The sequence below is a fragment of the Podarcis tiliguerta genome (assembly GCF_965153285.1).
Source record: "Podarcis tiliguerta genome assembly, chromosome: 10".
NCBI lineage: Eukaryota > Metazoa > Chordata > Lepidosauria > Squamata > Lacertidae > Podarcis > Podarcis tiliguerta.
Genome location: NC_139543.1, coordinates 44,251,730 through 44,278,718, shown reverse-complemented (window position 1 = coordinate 44,278,718; position 26,989 = coordinate 44,251,730). Strand labels below are relative to the sequence as shown.

Here is a 26,989-nt window from a genome sequence, read left to right as displayed (position 1 = left end):
ACTTTTCCCCCTCCAAAAGTGAAGGGGAAATGTGTGTGTGTCCTATGGGGCGAATGCAGGCTTTCGCTGAAGCCTGGAGAGCGAGAGGAGTCGGTGCGCACTGACCCCTCTCGCTCTCCAGGCTTCAGGAAGCTCTGCGCAACCCTCGGGAGACCGGTTCCCGCGCAGAGCTGCCTGCAGTCCCGGGCTCAGCACAGCTCTGCACGGCCATCGGGAGCCGGGCGCGAAGTCCCACCCGGCTCCCGATGGCTACGCAGAGCTGCCTGCAGTCCCGGCTCAGCACACTTCTCCCCATCGCCAGCCCCACAAGCTCGTGGGACAGCGGGGAGGCGGAGCGCGCCTTCCCGCTGTTCCCCAACCTGGTTCTTCCAGCTCCGCACCTGGGGGGGGGGGAATATTTTTTTCCTCTATTTCCCTCCCCCCCCAAAAAAAAACTAGGTGCGTCCTATGGGGCGCAAAATACGGTAATACATTTCTAGTTGTCCTGGTATATTTCAAAGTGCTGGCTTTGATCTTTAATGCCCTAAGCTCCTGGGGTAGAAAGTATCTTGCAACAACTTCCTCCCCTGCATCTCCTACAAGTTTAATTTAGTACATTGAGCTGATTTTTAAATGACAAGTAACAATTATCTTTAATTTATACAGCCTGAAAAAGAGTTCTGATGAAGTGGAAAGCTTGCTCACTGCTTATTTAAATTGGTTCTAATGTTGCATTTGTATTTTTCCCAATTGGTCTTCAAACAGACCAACCACTATTTTGGAGTAAGGGGAGTGGAAAGCATTTCCTCAAGGTAGGTTTTAAAAAACAATACAGAAAATGTGTTATTCTTCTGGAGCTAAGAAAGGTTTTTTTTATGGAACAGGATTGTTAATGAACTATTTCACACTTTGAAGTAGTTGTCAATTTCTGGATATGGTGCAAATTTAGAAGCATTTGCAGGTATGTGTGGTGCATTACTTTTTTGCTATTTACTAATAGAGCTTTCACACACACCATACAAAAGTCCTGTGGAATGGAATAGGCTTCAGATACTGTCTGGAAGAGATAGGGAGGAGACCTTCAGGAGCACAGTTAAAAATGTGTTAGGGCAAACATATTTCATAATAATTCTCAACTTTTTCTGTAAACCATTGTTGCAGCTTGCACTATTGTGGCAACAGTGGTTTACAAACTAGGTTGATAACTGTTATTCAGGAGTGCCTCCAAAGCAAGGTTTACTGCTTTCCTGTGCACATGGAAGTCTCCTCCCTATTTCTTCCTGTTGTTAGTGCCTTCCTGTTTGTCATAGGGCCAGGGGGAGAGGTAGTCCTGAGTTTCATGGCTGAAAAGGGATTTGAAGCTAAATCTTCTAGTCCATGTTCATTTGGTCCACCATATCATGGAGAGAACGTAGCCTTCATGGCTATTAATTTTTTATTCCATAAATTTGTCTAACCCTCTTTTAAAGCCATCCAAGTTGATGGCTTTCACTGCCTCCTGTAGATGCAAGTTCCATAGTTTAACTCAAGGGTCAGGAAACTTATTCAGCAGGGGGCTGGTCCACTGTCCCTCAGACCTTCTGGGGGGCCAGACTATATTTTTTTTTGGGGGGGGATAAACAAATTCCTATGCCCTACAAATAACCCAGAGATGCATTCTAAATAAAAGCACACATTCTACTCATGTAAAAACACCAGACAGCCCCCCCCCAATAACCCAAAGATGCATGTTAAATAAAAAGATACATTCTTCTCATGTAAAAACACGCGGATTCCCGGATCATCCGCGGGCCGGATTTAGAAGGCGAATGGGCCGGATCCAGCCCCCGGGCCTTAGTTTGCCTACGCATAGTAACCATATGCTGCATGAAGTTCTTTCACCTTTCCTGAATATTCCAATGTTCAGCGTTATTGATGTCCCTCATTTCTAGTGTTAGTGGGAGAAAACTTTTCTCTGTTTCTTTCATGCAATGCATAATTTTATAAACTTCTGTCATGTCACATTTTCTCTAAACTAAAAGTCCCAACACTGCAGCCTGTACTGATACGGGAATTGCTGCTTCCCCTTGATCATTTTTGTTACCCTTTTCCAGCTCTGAATATCCTTTTTGAGGCAAGGTGGCTGGACCTGCACACAGCATTCCAGATGCAGTCACACCAAAAATTTGTATACTGGCATTGCCATATTGGCAATTGCATCTTCTATTCCTTTCCTAAACATGGGACAGGACCTCCACATTTGAGATCCTCTGCTTGTAGTATTGTACTCTTATCTCTGAATACTACTTGCTGGAAATTGTAATGGGTGGAAGGACTGCTGTTACCCTCAAGACATGCAATGCAGTCTTCCTGTGGGCACTGGGCACAAAGTACTGAACTAGAGGGGCCTCTGGCCTGATCCAGCAGGGCGCTTCTTATGCTCTTTCCCCCCAGGGAAGCTTGCTGGACACCCACTCTGTCATTTGAGTGTCTGATTAAAGATTCACATTTTCCCAGGCTTCTAACTTTTGAGATAGTTTAAGTTTGATTTTATATTTTTTATTATGACTTCACAATTTTCATTTTTAATTTTGTAAACCACTCTAGAAATATTTATACTGAAGGCTGGGTTCCATTAATTATCTCATGTTATGTAGAGCTTGCTTTTGACTTGAAACATAGACTCATTCCACCATGCAGCTCACTAGTGGCTTCTGGCAAGTCACTATATTTCAGCCTAGCCTATCACAGGGGAGTTGTGATGACTAAGGAGTATTTCAAAAAATATTTTGTGCACTGAAATGGACTATAGAATATTCAGCCTTTATGGTTGGTAATAGCAGTAAGTGTAAAGGCTACTGAACAATGGATAAAATGTATGTCCATTCATGTATATGCCACTTCCTTGCCAAAATGTCTTCTTAGACTATATTAGTAAAGGACACAATTTAAGCCACTTTGTGCAGCACTGTATAAAATTTTGCAGTATAGTGTGCCTTCATATATAAGTAGTTACTGAATATGCTAAATTATAAGAATACAAATGAGTAAGGACTACATTGAATAATATTGCAGTCACAGGACTTGTATCGCAGTGCCATAAAGTATCTGATCCCTTTTTCCATACATTTGGAATCTGAATATTGAAGAGTGATTTTGATAAAAATGTTGGTAATTTTAAATTGCAAAGAGTAACTCTTTGAGTTTGTTTGAAAAGCTGGTTTTTAGTTATTAACCACGCAGAGTTTGTTGCCTTTATTGATTGAGCAGCTGACAGAAGTGATGGGGTACAAATTATAACAGTAACAATGTTATTTGGGGTTGTAGTGCTGTTACCAGTTAATTGTAACGCGTGGATTTATATATTTTTGGGTGTTGGTAAGCATTGGTGAGAAATGCAAAGTGAAATTGAGAAGCTTAAAATGATGTCTATCTATCCATCCTCCGATGTGTCCTGGGCGGCGGACGACAAGGACTGCAGCTTTTTACGAGATTATTATTTTAGAATGTGTAATACTGTTGATTATACACTTGAGGAATAGTAGAAAACGTGCGCTGTTGCAGCTTTCACAAACGGGAGCGCGCGAGAGAATGAAAGAACTGCGTTTCCTTTAAGATTCTAGCTTTCCACCCTCCTTCCTGATTGACAGCGTGCGCGAGTCACATGGCCTGCCTCTATTTGAAGGTCACAAAAAGCTGCTTCCTTTATAGAGACGGAGGGGGAGAGCGAGGAAGAGGGAGTGTGTTGTGTGCGCGCGCGCGCGAGCGAGGGAGAGAGGGAGTTCAAGCCAAGATGGCCGACGGAGTCTCTGCTGGCTTTTGAACATTTCAAATTGAAATCATAGAAATATAGCAAAATCATTTTTGAGATCTCTTAACTTCCATTTTTACCCTGTATGCCTCAACTTGCTGGATTTAAGCACTGTTGCACTTTATGAGGTTAGTAGTAGTTCTATCTTTCTTTGTCGCGTATTGATTTTTTCTTTTTTAGGGGGTGCGTTTAGTTTGACGGTTTCGTCTGATAATTGCAGCACGACGTTTGTCTCGCGTAAGCGTCTGTGAATCGCTTTGATCTTAGATCAAGTGCAGTTGCCAGGATTTAAAGAAAAATCTAAAAGAAATACGTGGCATATTTTGGGAGGTTTTAAATGCGTTTAAAATACCTTTGCATAGAAACCAGCTTTATGTGTTAAATCTTTTCTTTTCATAAGGTTCTCAGAGTGCCGTCTACACACACTTGAGGCTTGTAAATCTGCTGCAAAAATTAGCATAAATTAAATCGTCTTGCATTCTTGTTGCTAGGATTGGCATATTATATAAACCTATAGTTCTTAAGAGATTCAGAGGGCAAAAATAATACAGCAGTGTTTTCACGTTTCTTTAAAACACGGCTTTCGAATTAGTATTGAAGCAGTTTGAGATTTTTGAAGATGCCTACGTTCAAAATCTACCATGCATAATGTATAGGAGTGCACATTCTCTTGCGTGCGGATGCACCCCCTCCCCCAGTGTGACTGCATCCCCTCCCCCTTTTCCGTTGCAACCAGATGCATTTTATTTGGATTGCAATTGGAACTAGATGGTCGCGCTCGGTAAACATAGCATGTAGAGTTCAGAAGAGGCAATCTTGCTAGTTAATGTCAGTTGAGAAAATGGTCTCCTGCTTTAGAATCCTTTCTTTTAGCGGCTTTCCCCTCTTCTTTCTGGAAGTTTTAAATCTGGCAATGTTGGCACCAATATTTTTAAAAAACAACAGTGGAATGTGAAATAAGTACTTTGATTTTACATATTTAATGTGTTTGAAATGAGAACTCATGAGAAGAATAAAGATGATACAGTATCTTACATGGATTTAAAATTCTTTCCCTTTAAAACTAAGCCCTGTGTTTCACATCTCTCCAAAGGAAGCAGTTCAGCAATGGGGGATCATTGTAAATCTTGCTTTCTGTGGGCAAGCCCTTCCCCCTGCATTGTGTGAATGTGATGTAATGCACCTCTCTGTGGGGTAGAATTGAATAGGACAATGTGAATTTTGATTGTCATGTATTTTCTCCCTCTTTCTGAAAGGCCTTGTGTTCTGTTTGTATTATGTTTATTTCTATAGCAAGAGGATGGGGCTAGTCTGAATTTCAGTTCTGTAATTGATAAATTACAAGAACATTTAGCTGACTTTATGGACCTCACTGACTTAATATGTTTCTTGCAGCACACAGCACAAGTCAAGTAAAACTTGAAGCATCTCAACAGTTTTTTAACCAGTTTACACAGCTTAATGACACAATTATCAGTATTTTAAGCAATGTTGTTTCAAGCCTAGTTCCATTGAGAGTCTGTTCCCTCCTTGAGCTTGTTATGTACTTGTGTGTGCGTGCACACATGTATGCAAGTGGGTGACCTACTTAAGACAAAGTAACCTTGGCTCAGTTTTGAGGGTTAACTTGATTAAGTATGCATTGCAGCTGGCATGCTTCTGTGTCACATATTTCTGTATCATGTAGAGAAGGGCATAGAATTAACCATTTAAAAAGAAAAAGAAACACTGTCTTTAGAAGTCAGCAAAGATGATGGATACTGTTTGAGCCATGAAGGCCATCATACAGACTTGGTTAATATGAACTGTTTCCTGGGAGAGGGGTGCAGAAAGCTATGGCTAAGGTGACTGAATTTAAATCATCTAGAAAAGAAGACTCTACCATTTTGAAATTCACATTTTCTAAACAAATATGCTGGTTACTATTACAAGTAAATTGCAAGAAAACAAAGACTTTATACAGTCTAAGAGCACAATCTAAAATCTCTGCTCATGCAGCCACATGCAGTGAGAATGATGTTTGCTTAGGAAATGAGGACCGGTATCTTTGTCTGTGTGTGGATCACTTCCTTGGATAGAAGCAGCAAACATATGGACATGGAATTCTGAATAAACATGTGTAAGGCCCTAGGTGTTTAGAACATTTGACATGCAATGGCTAGTGCTTACCGGGCAATGTATTTCTTAATGAGATGGAAGGTTAGATGTACATGCTATCTGGTTAATGGTAAATATTCATATCGTAGTATTTTGCTAAGTTCTTGTAGTGAAGGGCAGAAAGCAGGAGTACAGAATAAGAACATAGCCCTGCTTATTCAGTCCAGAGGCCTGTCTAGTCTAATGTATTGGGAAGACCATAAACATGGCGTTAAAGCAATAGCTCTCCTGCTGTCAGCTACCCCCACAATTGGTATTCTGTTATGTACTGCCCCTGAACATGGGAGATAAAGGACCCCTGACCATTAGGTCCAGTCGTGACTGACTCTGGGGTTGCGGCGCTCATCTCGCTTTATTGGCAGAGGGAGCCGGCGTACAGCTTCCAGGTCATGTGGCCAGCATGACTAAGCCGCTTCTGGAGAACCAGAGCAGCACACGGAAACGCTGTTTACCTTCCCACCAGAGCGGTACCTATTTATCTACTTGCACTTTGACGTGCTTTCGAACTGCTAGGTTGGCAGCAGCAGGGACTGAGCAACCCCGTCACAGGGATTCGAACTGTCCTAGGCTCTGTGGTTTAACCCACAGCGCCACCTGCGTCTCTAACATGGGAGATACCTTTTAGCTATTACTATGGCTGTCGTTCTTTTCCAGCTCACCCATTTCAACCACATTTCCAAGATCACTTATATGGACTCAGTAGGTGGCTGTTCGTCTGATAGGAAACTCCCTGTAATAAATACAGGGGCCAACAACATGGTACCTGCAGATGCATATGCACCCCAGAGACTTCCTCTGGTGCCTACAGGGGTCCCCCCCTGAAATTAGATTTCAAAGGAGCTGGTTGGTACCTACAACTGTTTCTTCTGATTGCAAATGGAATCAAAAAGCTTACTGACTTCTGACTTACTGTCTTGATCATGTTTCACTTCAGTTGAACATTCCTCCTCATAGCAGAGGTTTTCAACATTTTTGAGTCCATGGCTCCCTTAACCAACTACATCTTTCTGTGGCACCCCTGTGGGGCTCAGGAGCCCAGTTATGTCACTGCTTGCCTGGTTTCTCAACCTTTTTTTTGAACACACTCCCTTGTGGAGTGTTCCCCCAGCCTCCTCTCCCCTCTCCCTGGGAGTCCTCTGGGCAGCCACTGCTGCTTCCCTGGTCTCTGAGCTGCCCCCCACCCCCAAGAGAGGTACCATTCACCTGCGGAGGTTATGGCCAGGGCTGCTGCAATAAACAGCTGTGCAAGCCTTTGGAGGCAGAGACGCAAGTGGGCATCAGAGGAGGGAGGTAAGGAAAGAGGGACAGTGGCCAGTGTTGCCCGCATCACCCCTAACCATCAGGACTCAAAATTAGCAGGGCGCCAGGCACATTTTTGCACTTAAAGATTCTCCAAGCACCTCAGAAAGTCTGGGTGCCATTAATTCATGCTTATCAAAATAATAAATAAAAAGTGTTGCCTCCTCTCCTCTCCTCTCCCCTCCCCTCCCACAACCCAGGTCCCAGAAGTCATTTGGCTCCTAGCTGTTCTATCCCAGTTTCTAACACTGCTGACCATCATTCAAGGCACCCCAGGGTGCCACGGCACAGTGGTTGAAAACCATTGCCCTATAGTGCAAAGCAACCTGTAACTGAGTTTTAAGAGGCTATAGCCCCAATCCTTGTGTTATTAGACTTTGGACAAATGTGCCCACATTCTCCTGCCTTTGCTTTGTGATCTGTAATGGGACTTGGGGGTTAGTTAAGCCATACTTTCCCATTGCTTATGAACTGGGAACCTGAATTAATCTTGAACTACAAATGGGGTCTGGTTTTAGAGCTTGGTTTGAAGTCCAAGTTTAAAATACAGTTTCCTGGTTCATATGTAATGAGAGAGAGAGAGGTTTACTAAACCACAGAAGTATTTTATTATGTTTTGTCAGAGAGCAGAATTTAGATCTTAATCAGTGTTTAGGCTTTAACATGTTTTGCTTTATATTGAATTGAGATTTCATTGCACCCCTGGTTTATTTTTAAATTTAAATGCATTTTAAAGTTTAGTCTCAATTAAAACTGTTCATCTATATTTATAGCGGACAATGTATTCATTGGTCTTTGACTAACCCTCATCCTATTAGTTCATCTCCTCATTTTCAGCTGGGTTGATTGGATGCAACTTTCCAATATGAAAAAGGATACGAAATTGAAAACTTCATTCTGTACTCCCACTGGAATGTACCCTATAGAAATGTATAATGGGAGTAGTATTCAACATTAAGCAATTGAAATATAAACTGGTGTGTGTTTTGGTGCTATATTGAATAATACTATGAATCCTGTTGGAAGAGTTGATTAATAACCATTAAACGATCATCCTTGGGAGAATTGGCTTTTCTTTTTCTTTTTGCTCTGATGGCTGTTCCATTGAGAGTACATAATTGAAGGTGAATTGGATTTAGCTTTATGTGCTAAATAGTGAAAATGCTCTGTTACCTTTTCATGACTGGCATCATGTTCTTTGACACAAAAATTTGGAAGAACAAAGGTGTGTGGATTCTCCACAACTACTGCTTTTCAGAGTACACCAGATCTCTTGGTTTTGTCCTTCAGTATCATGGCTTTAAAATCTTCCTATCCCTGACATTTCATAATCTAGTCTGTGCCTTCTATTTCTACTAAGTGGTGGTGTTTCTATAGAGCAATTTATTGCTACTTTCCCTGCAGCATTCAATACTCCCCAAGGACTAGGCACATTTTGCAACTTGGTATGGTCCTATTGTGACCTATTTTAGATGTATGGGCACATGTATTGTGTCTAGGCCCTTTCACTGCTTGGCGTACAAGCGCTGTCCTCCAAGCTCCTAGCAGCGTTGGAAATTAGCCAGTTGCCAGTCACATTTTGCAACTGGTAACCAGCCTTTTGTGTCTGGATGCAGATGTCCAGGTGCCACACTTGGCACCTATCATCACCACTGGTTGCAGTCAGCTGGTCTGCCGGGCACAGCAGCAGCAAAAGGCATGCAACTTTTTCTGTAGTGCTACCCCCACCAAATGCCTGATTTGCCCAGCAACACAGTATCAAAAGACACATCCCCACCCCCGCTGCACTGCTGGGTGAATCAGGTGTTTTGTGGGATAGAACATAGCAAAAGACACGTCTTTTACTGTTGCGTTACCCTGCAGACCCCCTGGTTTACCACCAGCAAAATAAAACAACATTTAAAAATTTGCTCCTACGCTGGCTGGGTGAATCAGGTGTTTGGGTATCAAAAGCCGCTTTTCCCTTCCACTCTATCCTGCAATGTAAGAGTGAATTGGTCAGACTATGAGTGTAATTCTATGCATGCAGCCTTACTCAGCAGGAAATCCCATTGAGCTCAGGTAAAACTTATTTTGAGGTGTGTTGCAAGATTGTGGCCAAAACTACATTAAGTGTGAGGAGTTGTTGTTGTTGCTACTGTTGTTAATTTTGTATATCCCCCTTCATCCAAAGATCCAATGGCTGTTTCATCATATTTTACAGTCTTGACTACTTTTGACTAAGAAAACATGTTAGATGTTTATAGGGCATAAAAATTGCTACGTACCTTTTGTTCACTAAACATAAGGCAAATAAATATTCCAGGTCAGATTCTAAATCTGTTTAAAGCTTTGGGATACTTTTTTTTTATGAATTCTGAAATTTTCTGCTCTTCATTTTTTTAAATGCTGCTTTCTGGATTTTTTTAGAATTGCTTCTTTTTTACTCCCATGACTAAACCAGACTAAGGCAACCTTGGGTGAACTGTAAATCCAACAGTATGAGGGAACCTTTTTCCATTGTTCAATTGCTATAGTTAAAAATAACTTACATATGCTTTCTCTTTCATTGAATAGTTGTTCTCAAGCTCAGTCTTGAGAGGGGTGTGGTTTCAAATGTTCTTAATAGCAACCATTGAAATTCTATCCTATCCTCCTCCTAGTCCCAGTGCTCTACCTGCATGGGTGGTTGCTAAGGAGGCGATAGTAGAATCAACCCTCATTCTCAAATGGGACTTAATAGACATCTTTAAGATATGCTGCTGCCATATTCATAAATACCCTATACCCTCTCCTGGTATAGTCTCCTTATTCACAGATGTCATGTTGCTGCTCTGTTTAAGGCATGAAACATTGGTTTGATAATCAAGTCCTCTTTCCCTTGTTTTCCAGATTGAGTCTGCCACTCTTGTCAAGAAAATAATATTTTTTTCCAGAATGGAGTGGTAATATGTGCAGGGCTAAAAGCATGGCCCTGGCTCTCCGTCAATACTGTTATGCCCTGCATGTGGGGTACACATGAGTACATCATAGTCTTATAATAAATCTTTCTGTTAAATAATAAGGAATTTACTTGGTGCTTTCTGTTTTGAAATGTACGAAGTTCTTACAAATAGGGCACATGCAAATGCGTGCAGGAGATCTCCTATGCCAGCTCACACATTAATCTTCATAGCAGATTATAGGGTTAATATTGCAGGAAAGGGTCGACCTGCTATATTAAACTGCTTGTGACCTCTGTCTGTCTGTCTGCTTTATCTCTGCAGATTAGATGACCATTTCATAGAATAGTCAGGGACTTAACTATCCTGTCTGTTACCTAAAGTACACTTCCTTCAGTGCCTTTAAAGAGCCCTACCATGTTTATTTACAAATTGCAAAATGACTGTGGTGGTGAGTAGAAAGATTATGTTGCTTTCGGAAATTGTGGCCATAAGCATTTCCAGCTAAGATGTAGTGAATGCATTTAGTCTGGCGATTTTTAACTTGCAATTTAGCAAAGAAGATCCTTAAAGTGGCTGACAAACAGATAACATCAGTAGGAAATGCCTTCTAGATTAGAACAACAAAGCTAAGTAATAGCAGTCAACATAGTCTATCACATGTCACCCCTCTCACTGCAGGGCCGAGGAGGTGTTCAGAAGCTTGAGCTTTTGGTTAACTGAAGCTTCTTGTGTTGTCTGGAGACAGAACTATTTTTAAACATAAAACTAAACTTTGTTAAATAAGTCAACTTCAGAAACTGGCAGTTTTGAAATAAAGGCAATTTGTTGGCCTTGAGGCAAATGCTTCTCAGTCAGGGTGGGGTGGGGATAGAGAGTGTAAAGGGAGGGGACAGTAATATTTTATCAGATAATCCCTGCTAATAGTTTTTAAATTTAAAAAGTGGGGAGTGGGGAATTCTTTGGCAGGCTGTAAAATGACAACAAAGCAGATGAAATGCCAAGGGAGCATATTTCATAATTGGAGCACTATCACAAAGAAGACCCTTTCCTTGGTAGCCAGCTACAAAAGACAAAAGGCACCTAGTAGAAAGATCTTAATGTACAAGTGACACAGACAGACAGCCCTTTAAGTACCATGGTCATAAGCTGTAAACAACTAATTCAAGATCAGCAGTGGGGAACTAATTAGGCCAACCAGCCCTCCTTATTTGGCCCATGAGGCTATTTTGGGCCAAGCCACAGCTACCTGCCCTGTACTTGATTCCATTTATGATGTCAGATGTGGAGCAGGAAAAGTCATGTTTTTGTAAGAAGGGTTTGCAGGCACCACTGATAGCATCTGCAAAATGTTGTGCGTAATGCCATGTTCACCTCTTTGCTAGTTCAGTGATCTGCTGATTGCTGATGTTTTGAAGCCCAGATTATCAGCTGATAGTTGGACACTGGAAAGGGCTCCCATTGTCTTGGCTTGCAGAGTAACACTTGAAGGTACAGCTTCAAAGCACTGTGCAGGCTTGTCTGCAAGCATTGATTAGCAGCTGATCATTAGAGCTGTCAGGGACCTTAACAAGCATTTTGTTGCCCTCACAATCAGGTGATAAGGCTTTAAAGTGCTGCTTTGAACTCCTGTAAGCACTGACAGTCAGCTGGTTATTGGAGGTTTAAAGCACCCCATACACAGGCCATTGTGATGTCTGGTGTTTGACAGTTCTGCCTACCTATCAAACTTGGCTCATGAGGAAATTGTTTAATGGTTATCAAATGCAAGCTAGATTTTTTTTTTTAAGAGGGCAGAAAACTGGGTGAGAGGAGGAATAGAGGGGCTAGAACATTTTGTTGGAGATCTCACTTTCTGTACTCATAATGCCCAGTCCTATTTGGTAGTCTAGGTGCTGCACTCACAACTAATTGCAGTTTTAAAACAATTTTGAAAGGCAGCTTCATGTAGAGCAGAGCTTTCCAAACTGTGTTGTGACATTATTTGTGTATTGTGACAGGTTGGTGTTTTGGCTGCAGTGTGTAGGTGTATTGTATGAATGCTTCCATGCTTCTCTTGGGGCTGAGAAGGGGTTTATTTAACCTTTGGTTTGCTAGTAAAACTGAATTACTGCGTTGCAAAATGATGCATGTCTTAAAAGTGTATCACCAAAATGAAAAGTTTGAAAAGCTCTGATGCAGAGTATATTACAGTAGTCTAATGTGAAAATTAGAGCATGGATTGGGACACTAAATGAGTGGAATTAATAAATTGAGATTTTTTAGGGTTATTGTTTTGTTCACTTTCTTTGGAAAAGATTTGTTATATTAGCTTTTGAAACAAATCCATATAAATCTGTGTGAAGGAACAAACAATAGGGACCTTCCTTTCTTGCTTGGTTATGCAGAAGCAAGCGCTAGTCAAGATGTGTTTGGTCTAGTGTTTCCCTGGAAACAGGAATAGACATTGAGCTTACATCCTCTGCTGTGCAATGGTTCAAATAGAAAAGCTGTTGGGACATGTTGACGAAACTAACTTCCTAACTGGCAGGATGCAGTAAATACTTAACTTTCTCCTTTGAGAGAAGTAGCCTCTACATATCACTCATGCAGGCATAAGATTAACAAATAAGTGATAGTTTTTATTATTTTAGAATAAACCAATAACTTTTAGTGGGAAAACTATAATGATATTATGTTCTTGATATGCATGTTATTAGTCCCTGTAATTTTAATTGATCATACACTTGCTGCTTTTTAAGACTAATATGCACTTTTATGTTTAATGCATATTGTACAGTGCTTACCCTGAATTATCACACAATATATTTCCAGTGATCTTGTTTTGGAATGCTATTCAAGCTGTAACAAATAAACAACTACTTGCTTTTTTTCTTTGTAAATGTTTCGTATATTGAAATTAATTTTTGAATTACTTTCTCAGGAAAACTGCTTCCCAGTGTTAGAAAAATTATACCCCCAAAAAACTGAATGGAAAGAAGATGTTCTAAGGTACAGCTCAATGATTAGATGCTAGACTCTGGAAGAAACGCTGATAAATACCTTTACTACAAAGGACCTGAAAGGTTTAAATGGGGACTATGTTTATTGGATCGCAAATTGTCCGATCTTGCTGGATGAATAAAGTTCTTGTCAATCCTCTATTTCTTGTTTTGGAAGAGTAGAAGAAAGATCAATGGCCAAATAACACCCTTCCACTTTAGTTGTTGTCCCAGTATACTTGATTCATGTCTTGAATGTAGCTGACCACCAAATTGTAAGGAAAATATATTGTCTTTGCATGTACAGTGGTACCTTGGGTTACAGACGCCTCAGGTTACATACGCTTCAGGTTACAGACTCCGCTAACCCAGAAATAGTACCTCAGGTTAAGAACTTTGCTTCAGGATGAGAACAGAAATTGTGCAGCAGTGGCACAGCCGCAGCGGGAGGCCCCATTAGCTAAAGTGGTGCTTCAGGTTAAGAACAGTTTCAGTTTAAGAACGGACCTCCAGAACGAATTAAGTTCTTAACCCGAGGTACCACTGTATCCTGAAAGAAAGAAAAAACATGGATTCAAAAGGGGAACATCAAAGCATTCCAGTAGGGAGCTGCAACTGTTGCAGTAGCACCCTATCCCTAAACAGCTGTAACATACCTGGCTCTTTAGAGAAGTTAATAAAATAACATAAATGGAAATGTTAAGGTCTGAGAAAGTACTTCTTCACATAGCACATAATATTTTAATACAGTCTGTGGAATTTGTTCCCCCAGGAGGTAGTGATGGCCACCAACTCTGAATGCTTTGAAAGAGGATCAGATAATTGTGGTGAATAAGGCTATTGGCTACTACTAGCCACAATATCTATGTTTTTCCTCCACCATCTGAGGCAGTATACCTCCGAATGCCTGTTGCTGGGAATCACGAGTGGGAAGAGTGGTGTTGCACTCCCGTTATGCTTGTGGGATTCCAATGGACATCTGGTTGGCCACTTTGAAAACAGGATGCTGGACTAGATACTGGCCTAATCCAGAAAGGCACTTTGTGCTATCTTGTTGTGTTGAGTAGAACTTACTTTGTAGTTGCATGTACGTTAACACTAAAAGGTGGTATTCTCTTTCCCTGAGAACAAGAGCAGACCCACAGAACCACAATATTTAAATTCAAGAGACATTTGATAAGACTATACATACTAGCTGGCTACTGTAACAATTAAATACATCTTGTTTTGCCACTCAGATATCTAAGAAGAGATGGATTTCAATGTGATTCTATCCATGGAATAATACTAAGTAGGATCATTTACTTGAAGCCGATCATAACTGCTGATGATGTGTGCCTGGATCCAGTAGAAAACTTGTATAATAAATGTAGCACATAAATTAAACCATTGGTTTGCATTTGGTTTACAGCAGTGTTCAAAAGCTGAAACACGCCTGAGTAAGGCATGTTCATATCCCCAGTGACCTGTGGTTTAGTTGTTAATGCATGATACTGAAATAATAGGTGCTGCCCTCCTCCCTTGCTGCTGCAAACCCCCCCAAACAAACCATGAGTGGTAAAACAAAGAACAAAATTTGACTTCTGCTTAGGGTTTGTTGTTTTCTCCACACAGTGAGCCCAACATGAGAATCCAGACCATAGCCTTTTCCCTATCTGGACAGGGAGAGGAATGAAGTGCAGTCACATTTATTAGCACATTATGCCATAGTAATAAACTATAAAATATAGTTTAATACGATATGAGAACCAGGTCAGGGTATCAGTCAACCTCAGGCAGATATCCACCTTTAGCCTAATCTGTTTGGATGGTCATTATTCTGTTTTAAGTTAATACGTGTAGACCTTACTATTGCCTGTATTTAAATTTAGGTTTTATTTTAAACCAGGATATTTTAAGAAACATTAATATAACTCAGATGGCAAAAGACAACCTGTTTTGTTGTTTCTTGATCACTGAGATTACTTCCCCATGAAGAAAGCAAACCTTTTGGATTAATATACGTTAAAGAATTCAGACCCAATCCAGCACTGTTAATTGCCTGACAGTAGTGCAATACAGGAGGGTTCTTCAACCTTTGTGCCCAAGATGTTGTTGAACTGCAACTACCATAATCCCTAGCCAGTTTATCTGATGATTGGGGGTGATGGGAGTTGTAGTCCAACATCTGGGTACTGAAGTCTGAAGACAGCTGCATTAAAGGAATACTAGCATTCTGATTTGGGAGTGGAAGATTCCTTCCTGACCCTCATGTTGATGGCTTGAGACTAATAGAATTTGTCCACTAAGTCTTCCTGGGGAAACAAAGTCTGTATTTGTTTACATAAAGTTTTTTAGTGGGTTATTAAATCATATCATATATATATTTGCTCTTTGCTAGTTAGGGCTCTGAGGGAATGCTGTTTTTAAAAAGCTAAGCAAGGCTTAGCATGTCAGGTTGGGAGCAAGATCAGACTCTTACCTTAAAATACGTGGTTTTTTGTTTTTGAGAATGTCTATGATTATCCTTGCTGACACTTTTGAAGAGAGGTAGTATTGCAGCAAAAACAATGAAGAGTTTTGTGGTACATGTATAGGTAAGAGCCAGGTTCAGCTGCTGCAGTTCATCATATGCATCACCTAAGTACACATGCACAGCCTGAGTAGAAAGAGGAGAGAACATTCTCTTCTTTTGAAAATGAGACCAGGAGGTCAGGCTGTGTAAGAGATAGCAATAGTTGTGACAATACTATGCAGAGAATAAATGACTGTGGAATCCAATTCACATGGGTGTGATCAGCTAGTCAGAAATGGGCCACTGCCATATGTATGGGATATTTCATTCATTTGATTGCATTTTCATTGTGTTGTTACACAAGGTACTATTGATATTGAACTACAGTGGTACCTCGGGTTAAGTACTTAATTCGTTTTGGAGGTCCATTCTTAACCTGAAACTGTTCTTAACCTGAAGCACCACTTTAGCTAATGGGGCCTCCTGCTTCCGTTGCGCCTCCGGAGCAAAGTTCTTAACCCGAGGTACTATTTCTGGGTTAGCGGAGTCTATAACCTGAAGCGTATGTAACCCGAGGTACCACTGTATTGATATTTAATGATCCAAGAAATCATATATCTAGTTCTGTATGTGCAAGTTGGTTTTGAGCCTGTTTTTCTTTAGCAGCTTCCCATTCTGCATAGTGAACACCTTTAGAAATGGAGGGTTGCTTCTAAAGCAGCTGGTGTTGGGTGATATATACAGGTTTGTTGCTTAATGAGGAAAGTCAGAAGTCCTGTGGGGTATGTCCCAAATGCTTGACTACACATAAAGTAGCTCTTTGCAGTCTATCTAGCATGTATGTAATATAACAGAAGACATCACTGAATCCTGTGATATTATTATTTCTTTTCTATTGAGAAAAGAGATGAGACACAATTTTCACTGACCTAGAGTGGATAGAAAAGCTTTTCACAATTTTCCTGTGTATTTTTCATAAAGAGAATGTCCTTCTTGAGCACAAGTTGAAATATTGGGAATCACAAAGTATTTCTCAAGGGAGAAATAACTGAAGTAAGAATATGCTCTTGCACATAAACTACATTTAGAGAGTTTTGGTGGTAGAAAAGATACACTCATGTTTTGTATAGCGCCTGAAATATTAGGTTAGTCCAGGGAGTGGTAAAGTCACATTTTGCAAGGCACTTTGAAATGTGTGGTGGTGCTTTACCTCCTCAAGGGGTGCTCCCTGGATTCTGAGGTTTTGAGCAATTATCACCCAGTTGCCCATATTCCTCTTTGGACAAGGTACTTGAGGGAGTTGTGGCCAGGCACTTTGGACACACTTTGATGAAGCAGATTTCCTTGACCCATTTCAATACAGCTTCAGGGTTTGGTTTGGCACTGCAGTGGCTTTGGTCGTTGTGGTTGGTGATGTGTTTTTGGAGAGACATAGCAGTGGTTCCCTGTGGTCACTCATTAATCTGTTAGCAGATTTGATCCTATTAACCATAGCATACATCTGGAGCAGCTGTATGGGTTGGTGACATGATGATACAGTGGTTCTGTTCCTGCTTGCAGGGCTGTTTTCAGAGAACCATAAGAGTGACATGCTTGGATATGTGGCAACTGTGATGCAGGGTTCAATTCTGTCCCCAGTGCTATTTAACATCTATAGGCCATTGGGTGGAATCATTGGGAGTTTGGGACTGAGTTTTATTAACATAATATTCAGTGATATGTTGATGTAGAGCTGGTGTTTAGCGGCAGTAATGGGCTGGATGGGAGCTAGTGAACAGAAGCTTAATTCGGACAAGACAGAGACATTGTTGGGTAGTTCTTGTGTTTGACCTGCTGCAGATGGAGTAGCACTCCCCCTGAAAGAACAAGTTCATAGTCTGGAGATTCTCCTGGATCCATCTCTGCACTGTAGGCTTAGGTGGTTTCTGTGGCAAGGAGAGCCTAGTTCTAGCTATTGGCTGTTCTTCGACACAGATGGGTGATAGTTTAGAACACTCTGATAACCTTCTGTCTCAATTATTATAGTGTGTGCTATGCAGGGTTGCCCTTGAAGATGGTCCAGAAATTGTAGCTTGTGCAGAAAGCAGATGCTAGAGCAGAGGTCAGCAACCTTTTTCAGCCGTGGGCCGGTCCACCATCCCTTAGAGCATGTGGTGGGCCGGACTATATATATATATATTTTTAGGGAGGGGGGGAGAAATGAACAAATTCCTATGCACCATAAATAACTCAGAGATGCATTTTAAATAAAAGGAAACATTCTACTCATGTAAAAACACGCGGATTCCCAGACCGTCCGCAGGCCAGATTGAGAAGGCGATTGGGCTGGAACCAGCCCCCGGGACTACCCATGTGCTAGAGTACTTGTAGTACTTAGGTGTTCCATAGCATCTCTCCATCTTGCAGAACCTATGCTACCTGCCTGTGCCCAGTGTTCAAAACTAACCAGGCACCAGACATGTTTTGCAATTTGTGTGGGTCTAATCGCTACCACATGGAGATCTCCAGAGGCCAGGTTGGCAGTTGACATCTTCATCTGACTGGCCCCTCCATCTTTCTTAAGCAGAATAGCTTATTTATTGCATTTATATCCCAACCTTTCTTCCAAGAAATATATGGTTTACCCCCACTTCAGTTAATTCCTACAACAACCCTGTGAGGTAGGTTCAGAGGCTGTGACTTGCCCAAGGTTACTCAGTGACCTTCATGACTGAGTGGGGATTTGAACCCTGGTTTCCCAGGTCCTAGTCCAACACTCTAACCGCTACACTACACTGGCTTCCTAGAGTACTTCTGCTATGGGGCAGCAGTATAAATAAAGTAGGTAAATAAATATGGGGGAAGCAGGGAAAGATGATGTGTTCTCCACCGATGCGCAAGGTGACCCAGAATATAACCCCCACACTATTGGGGAGTTGCCTGTATATTTATTTTATTATAATAATAAAATTTATATACCATCCCTCATCCGATGATATCGGGGCGGTTCACAAGATAAAAAAATACAGGACAAAAGCGTGCTGATGAAAAGTACGGTTACGTGAGTGCCTTGGCAGAGGGTGTGCTTTAATCTGTTGTAAGCGTTGTAAGCTGAGAGAGATTCTCTATTTGTGGTTTCAAAGGAAATATTTAACTTCCGTAAGGTATTAACTCATTCATTTTGGGTAAACAGAGTATTCTAGAGTATTCAGTGTGGTGAAGTTTTCCATCTACATGGGCATAATGGCAAGCTTGAGGACTTCTGGTGGCTGCAAATCCTTTAACCTCCTCCTCTTCATTATAAGGTAGCCATGCTGCCCCCACCCTTAAAAAAGTGCATAGAGCTGAAGGAAGAGTGGTGTGTTCACACCATTTTCTTTCAGATCTACAGGCTATTTCTAATTGTGTCACTCAGCTGGTGGTAAAGCTTCATTCAACAGAATGAGAGGGAAGCACTGGATCTGTGAAGTGATTTTAAATCGTCAGTCTATCCAATATTGGCTCTAATTTTATGGTGGTACTGGGGTAACTCTTATGTAAAGTCATGGAAATTTAGAGGACTCTATTATTCTACTGGATCTGATTTTTACCCTTATCTCATGGAAAAGCTGTGTGTGTGTCTGTTTGTCTGTCTGTGTGTAGGGGCATGTGCATGCCCTAGCACATTTTCTTTCCGTCTTTGGGGTGTGTGTGAAGCAGTTAGAGAGCATGATGCCAAGGGCACTCTCTCAAAATCCCAAATACACTCATTGATCCAAAGAGATTGGTGCTCTCTCATCTGTATGTTGCATGCTATTGGGTTTTCTTGCCTAAACAATACCTGCATGGTGAACTTTGTGAAAAAAAGAATGAAGCTTATATTAAAACTGGAGCTACCGCTTACAAAGTATGTTTAGAAATGTGTATTGTTCAGGGCTTCACTATTTACAAAGGGCTTTTTTCTAATTGTGTCACCCAGCTGGTGGTAAGGATTGATTCAGCAGAATGAGGGGAAAGCAGTGTTCACCTCTTCCCCTCTGCACCCCTGTATTCTGCTTTGGAGTCCCCCAACACTTCGGAACAGATTGACAAAAATGGCATCCCTCCCAATTGTGCTGAAGGAAACCTTGTCATCTGACTGGTACCATTGGATACAAAGCAGAGGGTTTTAAGTAGATGGAAATTCAGTACTTTATTTTTAACTATTGTGTTCTATATAAAATACTTAAAATGGATGTGAGTACTCTTTTTGACTCTTTAGGCACCACTGCGCTCACAATAAAAATAAAAGTAAATCTCTCTTCCTTTTCTTTTTTAAAGACGTAAGGTTCCAATCCTAAACATAGCACTTAGGATTTCACCACAGTGATGCTTAGTTCTGAGTAAACAACAAATGTTGGATTATGCTGTAAATGTACCTCCTTTTAGCCAAGAAGCTACCAGTATTTTTGTCACCGCAGGATAATGTGGAGCATGTTCTTTAATTAAAGTTAATTTTAAAAATTCCACAAGTCCTCAAAAGTCCATTTTAATATTGTCTGAAATTGATTTTAGATTAAGACATTTCTGATTATACGTTCACACAGTACTTTGTTAGGAACAGTTTTATGGTTAGGAAAGACGTTACTGAAGAATTCGGAATGTTGCATTACCTATTGAAGACATTAAGTAATTCTGACGTGCCAGGTCCTACTTTTTAAAATGAATTATAACATTCACAGATCATTTATTGCTCAAATTATGGTTATTTTAATCTTATGGAAACAAATTTTGTTCATACATACACCCCTAACAGTGAATATCCATTCCCTTAAACATCTATAATTATCCTAAGCATGGATGTTCAAGCCATTTGAGTAAACAAGACAGCATTGTTGCATTAGTTAACTGCTTTTAAATGCATTGTGTTTTACTAGGAGTGCCATATCAGTTGTTCTAGATACACTATATAAAGAAGGCAGACTCCTTGCTGTGATGCTACTTCGGATTTCTGCCAAGAAACAACAAGCATTGCTTGTTGGTGAACAAATCTCTGCCTCTTAGAGTGATTGTTTTAAATTAGTTGGCAGTCCTGATTTAAACATAGCTCTGAAGGATCTTAATTTTCCCTTTGTACACTCTCTGTTACATCTCAGATTGCTTCTCAAATCTCAGAACTCTCATAACCTTAGGGAATTTTTAGCCGCAGAGTAGTGTTCATTTCATGTCTATCTCTCTTTACCCTACAACACAAAGAACTGGGGAAGTATAAAGGGAGATGACCTATTTTAAAAGTATTTGTTTGCCATTATATTTTAGGGCCCCTGCTGTAATACATAGATCCCAAAGGGGCAGTTAGGGAGCTTTTTAGACGTTGAGGAATTCCAAGGAAAAACCCTGTGCAATACACTAAAGTTATAAATCTTGGCCCTCCATAATGTTGGTGTTCTTCAACAGTAGGTGAGATAAGTGAAGACTACGTGGAGAAGTGACTGACAAGAGAGAAGCAAGTTAAGTAGTTCTTGGCTCTGGAGGACTTATAGTGGTTGCCTTTTAAAAAGGCTTAGTAACTGGCTTTTTATATAAAATCTTATCTTTAAACCATTACAGTATACAATTTTGTTTTTGTTGTTAATGCTGAAACATTGTTTGTTTTGTGGAGGTTATTTTTCAATCCATTATAGTTTCTCTCAAATCTGTACATATTTGGTCTTTACCATATTGCACTATGAAATGGCATAACATTACTTTGTGCTTATGTAACATGAGAAATTGTCACCATGGGTTCAGCTCATAAACCTTACATTCAGACTTTAGACTTCTTCCTTGCTCATCTAAAGGTTGATCGTAGCAAAATGCACATAATGACTTGTATTATAGGAATTAATCATGGGAATTAAGCAAGAAACAGTTTATTCCACAGTTTATTGTCTTATTGGAGGCAGTTCTTCTTTCACATGTTGCTAGTTGAATATTTGTTTTATTTGTTTACTTAGGTCTAATGCCTCAGTTGTACCAGTGTATCTGGAAATTTGGTTATGTAGCTACTGTTGGTTAAAAGTGAAATGAGGTTATTCAGTTTTTGCACAGTAAACACAGGAGGGAGATTGGAGTAGAAATGCACAAGGATCTTTTAGCTCCTTTTTAGGGGTTGGTTCACACAGTCATATTCATCACTAAGTACCTGCAGCATCAGTAGTCTGTTTGCCTGTGTGAATGAGTCATCTGATAGTGAAGTGAATGGCCCAGTGCTGACCAGTATGGCAATGAAATAGGCCTTTTCAGAGAGAAGTGGGTAGTTTCTGCATGCCCATAAAACAATCTGGGTATGCAGAAAAACAGTTAGAAAAAACAGAAGGTGAGAAGACTGATGACTTTGCATGCATGTATATTGCAAGCCATTTGTGTGCCCTGTGGCCATTAGGCCAAAGGAAAACATGTGGCTTTCCACTTTCCATTAAGAGCAGTGTGGGGGACACGATGGGCATGTGGCATTCTGCATATCAAGGTCATGAGGTAGAATAGTAGCTTCTCAGTACCAGTTTCTAGGAATCATTATTACTATGAGAGCATTAACAGCCAAAGGATGGTATGTGTGTACATGGTGGAGGGCCATGCATATGGAATTTTCCTTTGAATTTTTGCCTGAGCAAAGAGGCAAACCAACTGTTAAGTTTAAAGATCAGTTTGTATTTTGACTATCAGTAATGGTGAGGTGTAAGCTTAAAGGAAATCAAAAGCTCTGCAAATTCTCCTTCCAGTTTGCTTGCAGTTTTTTGGATTTATGCTGGTATATTAAATAATTTGTGTGGGAATCTAACTCAAAAATTGGATCATACTTTGACTTTAGACCCAAAGCGGACAGCCTGCAATTGATGATCAGGATTTTTTATTGCATTCATTTAATGCAGTCTACAAAATGTCTGTAAGCAACTTACAAATATATAAAATGCTGACTAGCTTTCTTAGTAATTTAAAACCAAATATATAGAATAAAATACAATAGAACAAAAATTTATAAAGGTTTTTATTTAACAAGAATAAAAATGACATATCCTACCCCATCCCACTGAAAGAAGAATATCATGGATATAAATCATACTACACTATGCTCAAAGACTGAAAGCCTAAGCAAGCAGGAAAGCAGACATTGTTGGTGTGAGGTGTGTTTCCCTGGGGAGAATTTCCCACAAATGCGTAGCCTTTCTCTTTTTGCTACCCTCCGTACCCTCCAGTGACAGGCTTCTGGTTGATTTCTATGGGAGGGCTGACTCTTCAAGTTAGGTATTATATGGTGTTTTACACAGTATAGAAGTAGCTAGCATCTCTTTTCTATTGCAGAGGATTTGGCTTTTTTTGTATAAAGCATATATTTAGGAATAACTTTTTAATTTTAAACTTTTAACAGAGAGAAGGAGCAAGAAAAGGAAGAACAGTTAATGGAAGACAAGAGAAGAAAGAAAGAGGATAAGAAAAAGAAGGAATCTACTCAGAAGGTAAGCCAGGTATTTGTTTGATCATACTTTGTAAGGTCATCCATTTATAATAGTGGACCAGTGAGCATCAGGCACTATGATTACTGCAACTACTATATTCTCACTCACCCATCCCAGCAATGCTGCATGTACATCTCAGCTCATCTTCTGTATTTTCTAGTTAGAATCCTTTTCCTTTAAAGCTAGAAGAGGATTTATCTTGAGGTTTGCATGCAATCATCTCAGTCATGCCATATTAAACATAGATCAGTGTTGATCGAGCTGTAAAAGCAGCTGGTTTCCTCTGTGTCGTTTATAACTTGGGTGCTTGTCTGGCAACAATTGCTGCTTTCTCAGACATGCAGGTGAGTAGCAAATTATAAGATTGCTTTAAATAAATCTATTTATGGATCCGAGAAGTGTTCCCAAGATGTATTTTACATTGGTAAGTGCAAGACCCTTTGTGCTTCTATTAGCTTTCTTACTTGAGCACATGAATTGAAACTGCTTGGAGTGGTTCCCAAACTCCTGTGGCTGAGGTCCTGGGATTATTGACTCATACATTGCCTTCATTAAAGCACATGCAGAAACAGCGTTTTGTCTACAGCCCATGTTGAGGGGGGATTATTTTAATTTTTACACTTGTACCCCACATTTAAGAACATAGGAAGAGCCTTCTGGATCAGACTAGTGGCCCATATAGACCAGCATCCTGTTCTCACAGTGGCCAACTCAATGCCTGTGAGTCCAATGGCATTCTCCCCCCTTATGCTTCCCAAAACTGGTAGTCAGAGGTTTGCTGCCACCAGCAATGGAGACAGAATATAATAGTCATCTTGGCTAGTAGCTTTTTATAGCTGTGTCCTCCAGGAATTTATCTAATCCTCTTTTTAAAGCCATCCAAGTTGGTGATCATCACTGCCTTCTATGGGAGCAGATTCCATGGCTTAACTATGCACTTGTGAACAAGTGCTATCTTATTTTTGTTCCAAGTCTTCCAGCATTTGATTCCAATGGATGTTTACGAGTTCTAGTGTTATGAGAGAGAGAGAGAGAGAGAGAACTTTTCTATGCTTTCTCTGCACCATGTATAACTTTATATACCTTTAAACAAAAAAATCCAAAATGTTGTAACCTTTCTTTATAGTAGAGGTGCCCTTTCCTGAACCCTTTCCAACTCTGTAATACACTTTTTGAGGTAAAATGACCCAGAATGGTACACAGTACAGTGGTACCTCGTGTTACAAATGCTTTGGGTTTCAAACACTTTGGGTTACAAACTCTGCTAACCCGGAAGTAGTACCTTGGGTTGAGAACTTTGCCCCAGGATGAGAACGGACATTGCACGCCGGCAGCAGCAGGAGGCCCCATTAGCAGAAGCACGCCTCAGGTTAAGAACAGTTTCGGGTTAAGAACAGATCTCCAGAACGAATTAAGTTCATAACCCGAGGTACCACTGTATTCCAAATGCATCACACTATAGATTTGGATAATGGTATTATGATATTGACACTTTAGTTTTCAACCACTTTTCTGATGATTCCTAGCATAGAATTAACCATTTTCACAGCTGGCACACACACAGTTAGCTGCTTCATCAAATTCTTCATTATGACCCATAGGTCTCGTTTCTGATCAGTCACCAACACTGCATGAACAAACATGTGAAATTTTACACTTGCTTACATTGAAATGTATTTGCCATTTTACTGCCCGTTCACCCAGTTTGGCGATAACTTTTGGAGATCTTCACAATCCTTTTTGTTTTAATCACCTTCAACAATTTAGTATCACCGGTAAAAATGATTACATCACTGCTTGTCCCTAGCTGTAGACTATGATCAAGTTAAATAACACATGTCTCAGTACTTATTCTTGGAGGACTCGATTTTCCACATTTCCATCTTTCTGCTTGATGTTTCTTGTCAGTTACTGATCCATAAAGAGGACCTTGCTTCTTGTTCATGATTGCTAAACGTACCTGAAAGTATCTGTCAAGTACTTTGTCAAAAGCCTTTTGAAAGTCAAAGTTCATAATGTCAGCTGGATCACCTCTATCTATATACTAGTTAACAGTCTCAAATAACTATAAAAGGTTAGCGTGATGGAAGTTAACTTTGCATATGCAGTTTCAGAAAGATTCTAGGGCACTTTCTTTCAAGAAGCTCAAGGCAGCATACACACTCCCCCCCCCCCCCGCCTTAATTTTATCCTTACATTAACCCTGTGAGGTAAGTTAGGCTGGCACAACATAATTTAGTGAACTTCATGGATGAGTGGGGATTTGAACACTCTAGTCACTCTCCCATGCTGTATTTATTACTATTACTGTTTAAATTTGTATAGTATATGGTTCTTCATCTGAAGATCACAGGGTGCTTCATAACATAAAAATGCAAAATGAGAACACAAAATACATAAAAACCAAACAAACCAGTAATTCCAAAGACACATTTAAAAGGCCATATAATGTTTAATCAGCCAGAGGGCTGGTTTTAGAGAAACATTTCCACCTGGCGCCTAAAGATTTGTAATGAAGGTGCCAGGTGAGTTTCCTTGGGAAGCATATTCCACAAATGGGAAGCCACCCTAGAAAAGACCCATTCTTGTGTTGCTACCCTCCAGACCTCTTCTGGAGGGGGCACACAAAAAATGGGCCTTAGATGATGTATCTCTTCAAGCAGCAGAATCTAAAAATTGTTGAGGCTTTTTCTCCTCTTGTTGGTCTACTTCCCCAGGACCTGATACGTCAGAGCAATAGAATCTTCAGCCTTAGAAAAGCACTCATAAAGATTTGTTGTGGCTAATGATGTATATTTGAACAGGGCATCTTAAATTCTGATGAGCAAAGACCTTTAAAGTAAAAATTGATGGCATTTTTACATCTTTTTATGTTGCTCTTTCTGGTTTACTGTACAAAAAACTAGCTCTTAATTCCTCAGACCTATTAAATGTGAAGTTTGACGTAGGCAGGAATATTCAATACTGCCTGAAAAACCACCCATCTTTTTGATCTAGATCTTCTTGATGAGCCAGGAGAGACAGAACATCGATTTAGCACCAACCCATTCTCTTTGAGATGACTGCAGAGACAGGAGGTGATTTCTAAGCACTGTCACCTGGAGGCACAGGCGGGGCAAGGTGTTCCCATTAATAGTGTAATAACAAACCACCTTTTTTGCTGCTCACTGGCCTTCTACATCAGTGCTTTATACTGTGGCTCTTTACAGATGTTAGCTTGCTGGTCCATAGGTACAGTACTCCGTGTATGCAGTGTTGAAAATGGGCTATAGAAGCTTCAAACCATTATTGCGTATTTATCGCGTGGTACCTTAAGTCTTCAGAGATAACAGATCGGAATCAGAGCTTCCATTATGGCAGCTGTCAAAGGCACCTTAAGTCATAGAAGTAATAGAAACTTTTCAGTAACTTAGTGAGTCACTTTCCTGAGTGTCTTGGTGGTACTGGATCATTCCCCCCAGCCCTACTCCCAATCCTATGAAAATACAACACAGAGGATACAGGTACTGATTCTGTTGTCAGCCTTGGGAAATGGCATCTTGATTCTTTATGTTGGATCTTCTTCACCAACCGAGTTTGCACAGCTACTGGGACGATGGAATAAAAGGTTTCCCACAATATCTTTGCTTATCTTTATTTTAAAATAATAATCAAACAGCTGCAAAACACCCCTTCTCACTGCCTTTCCTCAACAGTCCTTAACAGTATTCTATAACAGTATTCCTTAACAGTACACACTACACCATTTGATCAACTTAAATACAGGCTTCCCTCCTTCACCCCCCCCAAACTGATTTTCAGGGTCATGCTGCCTCTGAGCTTGGAGGTGCTATTTAACTGTAGTGACTGATAGCTTCCATTATAATTTTCCTCTAGAAAGGGATTAGACAAATGCATAAAGACATCTAAGCCACTGGCCATCTCTACGTATTATG

At 40.4% G+C, this 26,989-nt stretch overlaps 1 protein-coding gene across 22 annotated transcripts in view; it reads left to right on the top strand.

The window, feature by feature from the left end:
• TNRC6B (trinucleotide repeat containing adaptor 6B) overlaps positions 1 to 26,989 on the top strand; it is a 99,824-nt gene that overhangs the window by 22,196 nt on the left and 50,639 nt on the right. For 14 of the 22 annotated variants that reach the window (XM_083400417.1, XM_083400413.1, XM_083400433.1 and 11 more), the window contains one exon: positions 22,967 to 23,054. In XM_083400417.1, coding sequence (XP_083256543.1) covers positions 22,967 to 23,054 — 88 coding nt within the window. Of the gene's footprint in view, positions 1 to 3,670; positions 3,898 to 13,069; positions 13,138 to 22,966; positions 23,055 to 26,989 lie in introns of those variants that run through there. The other 8 variants (XM_083400414.1, XM_083400432.1, XM_083400427.1 and 5 more) reach the window with 2 other exon arrangements.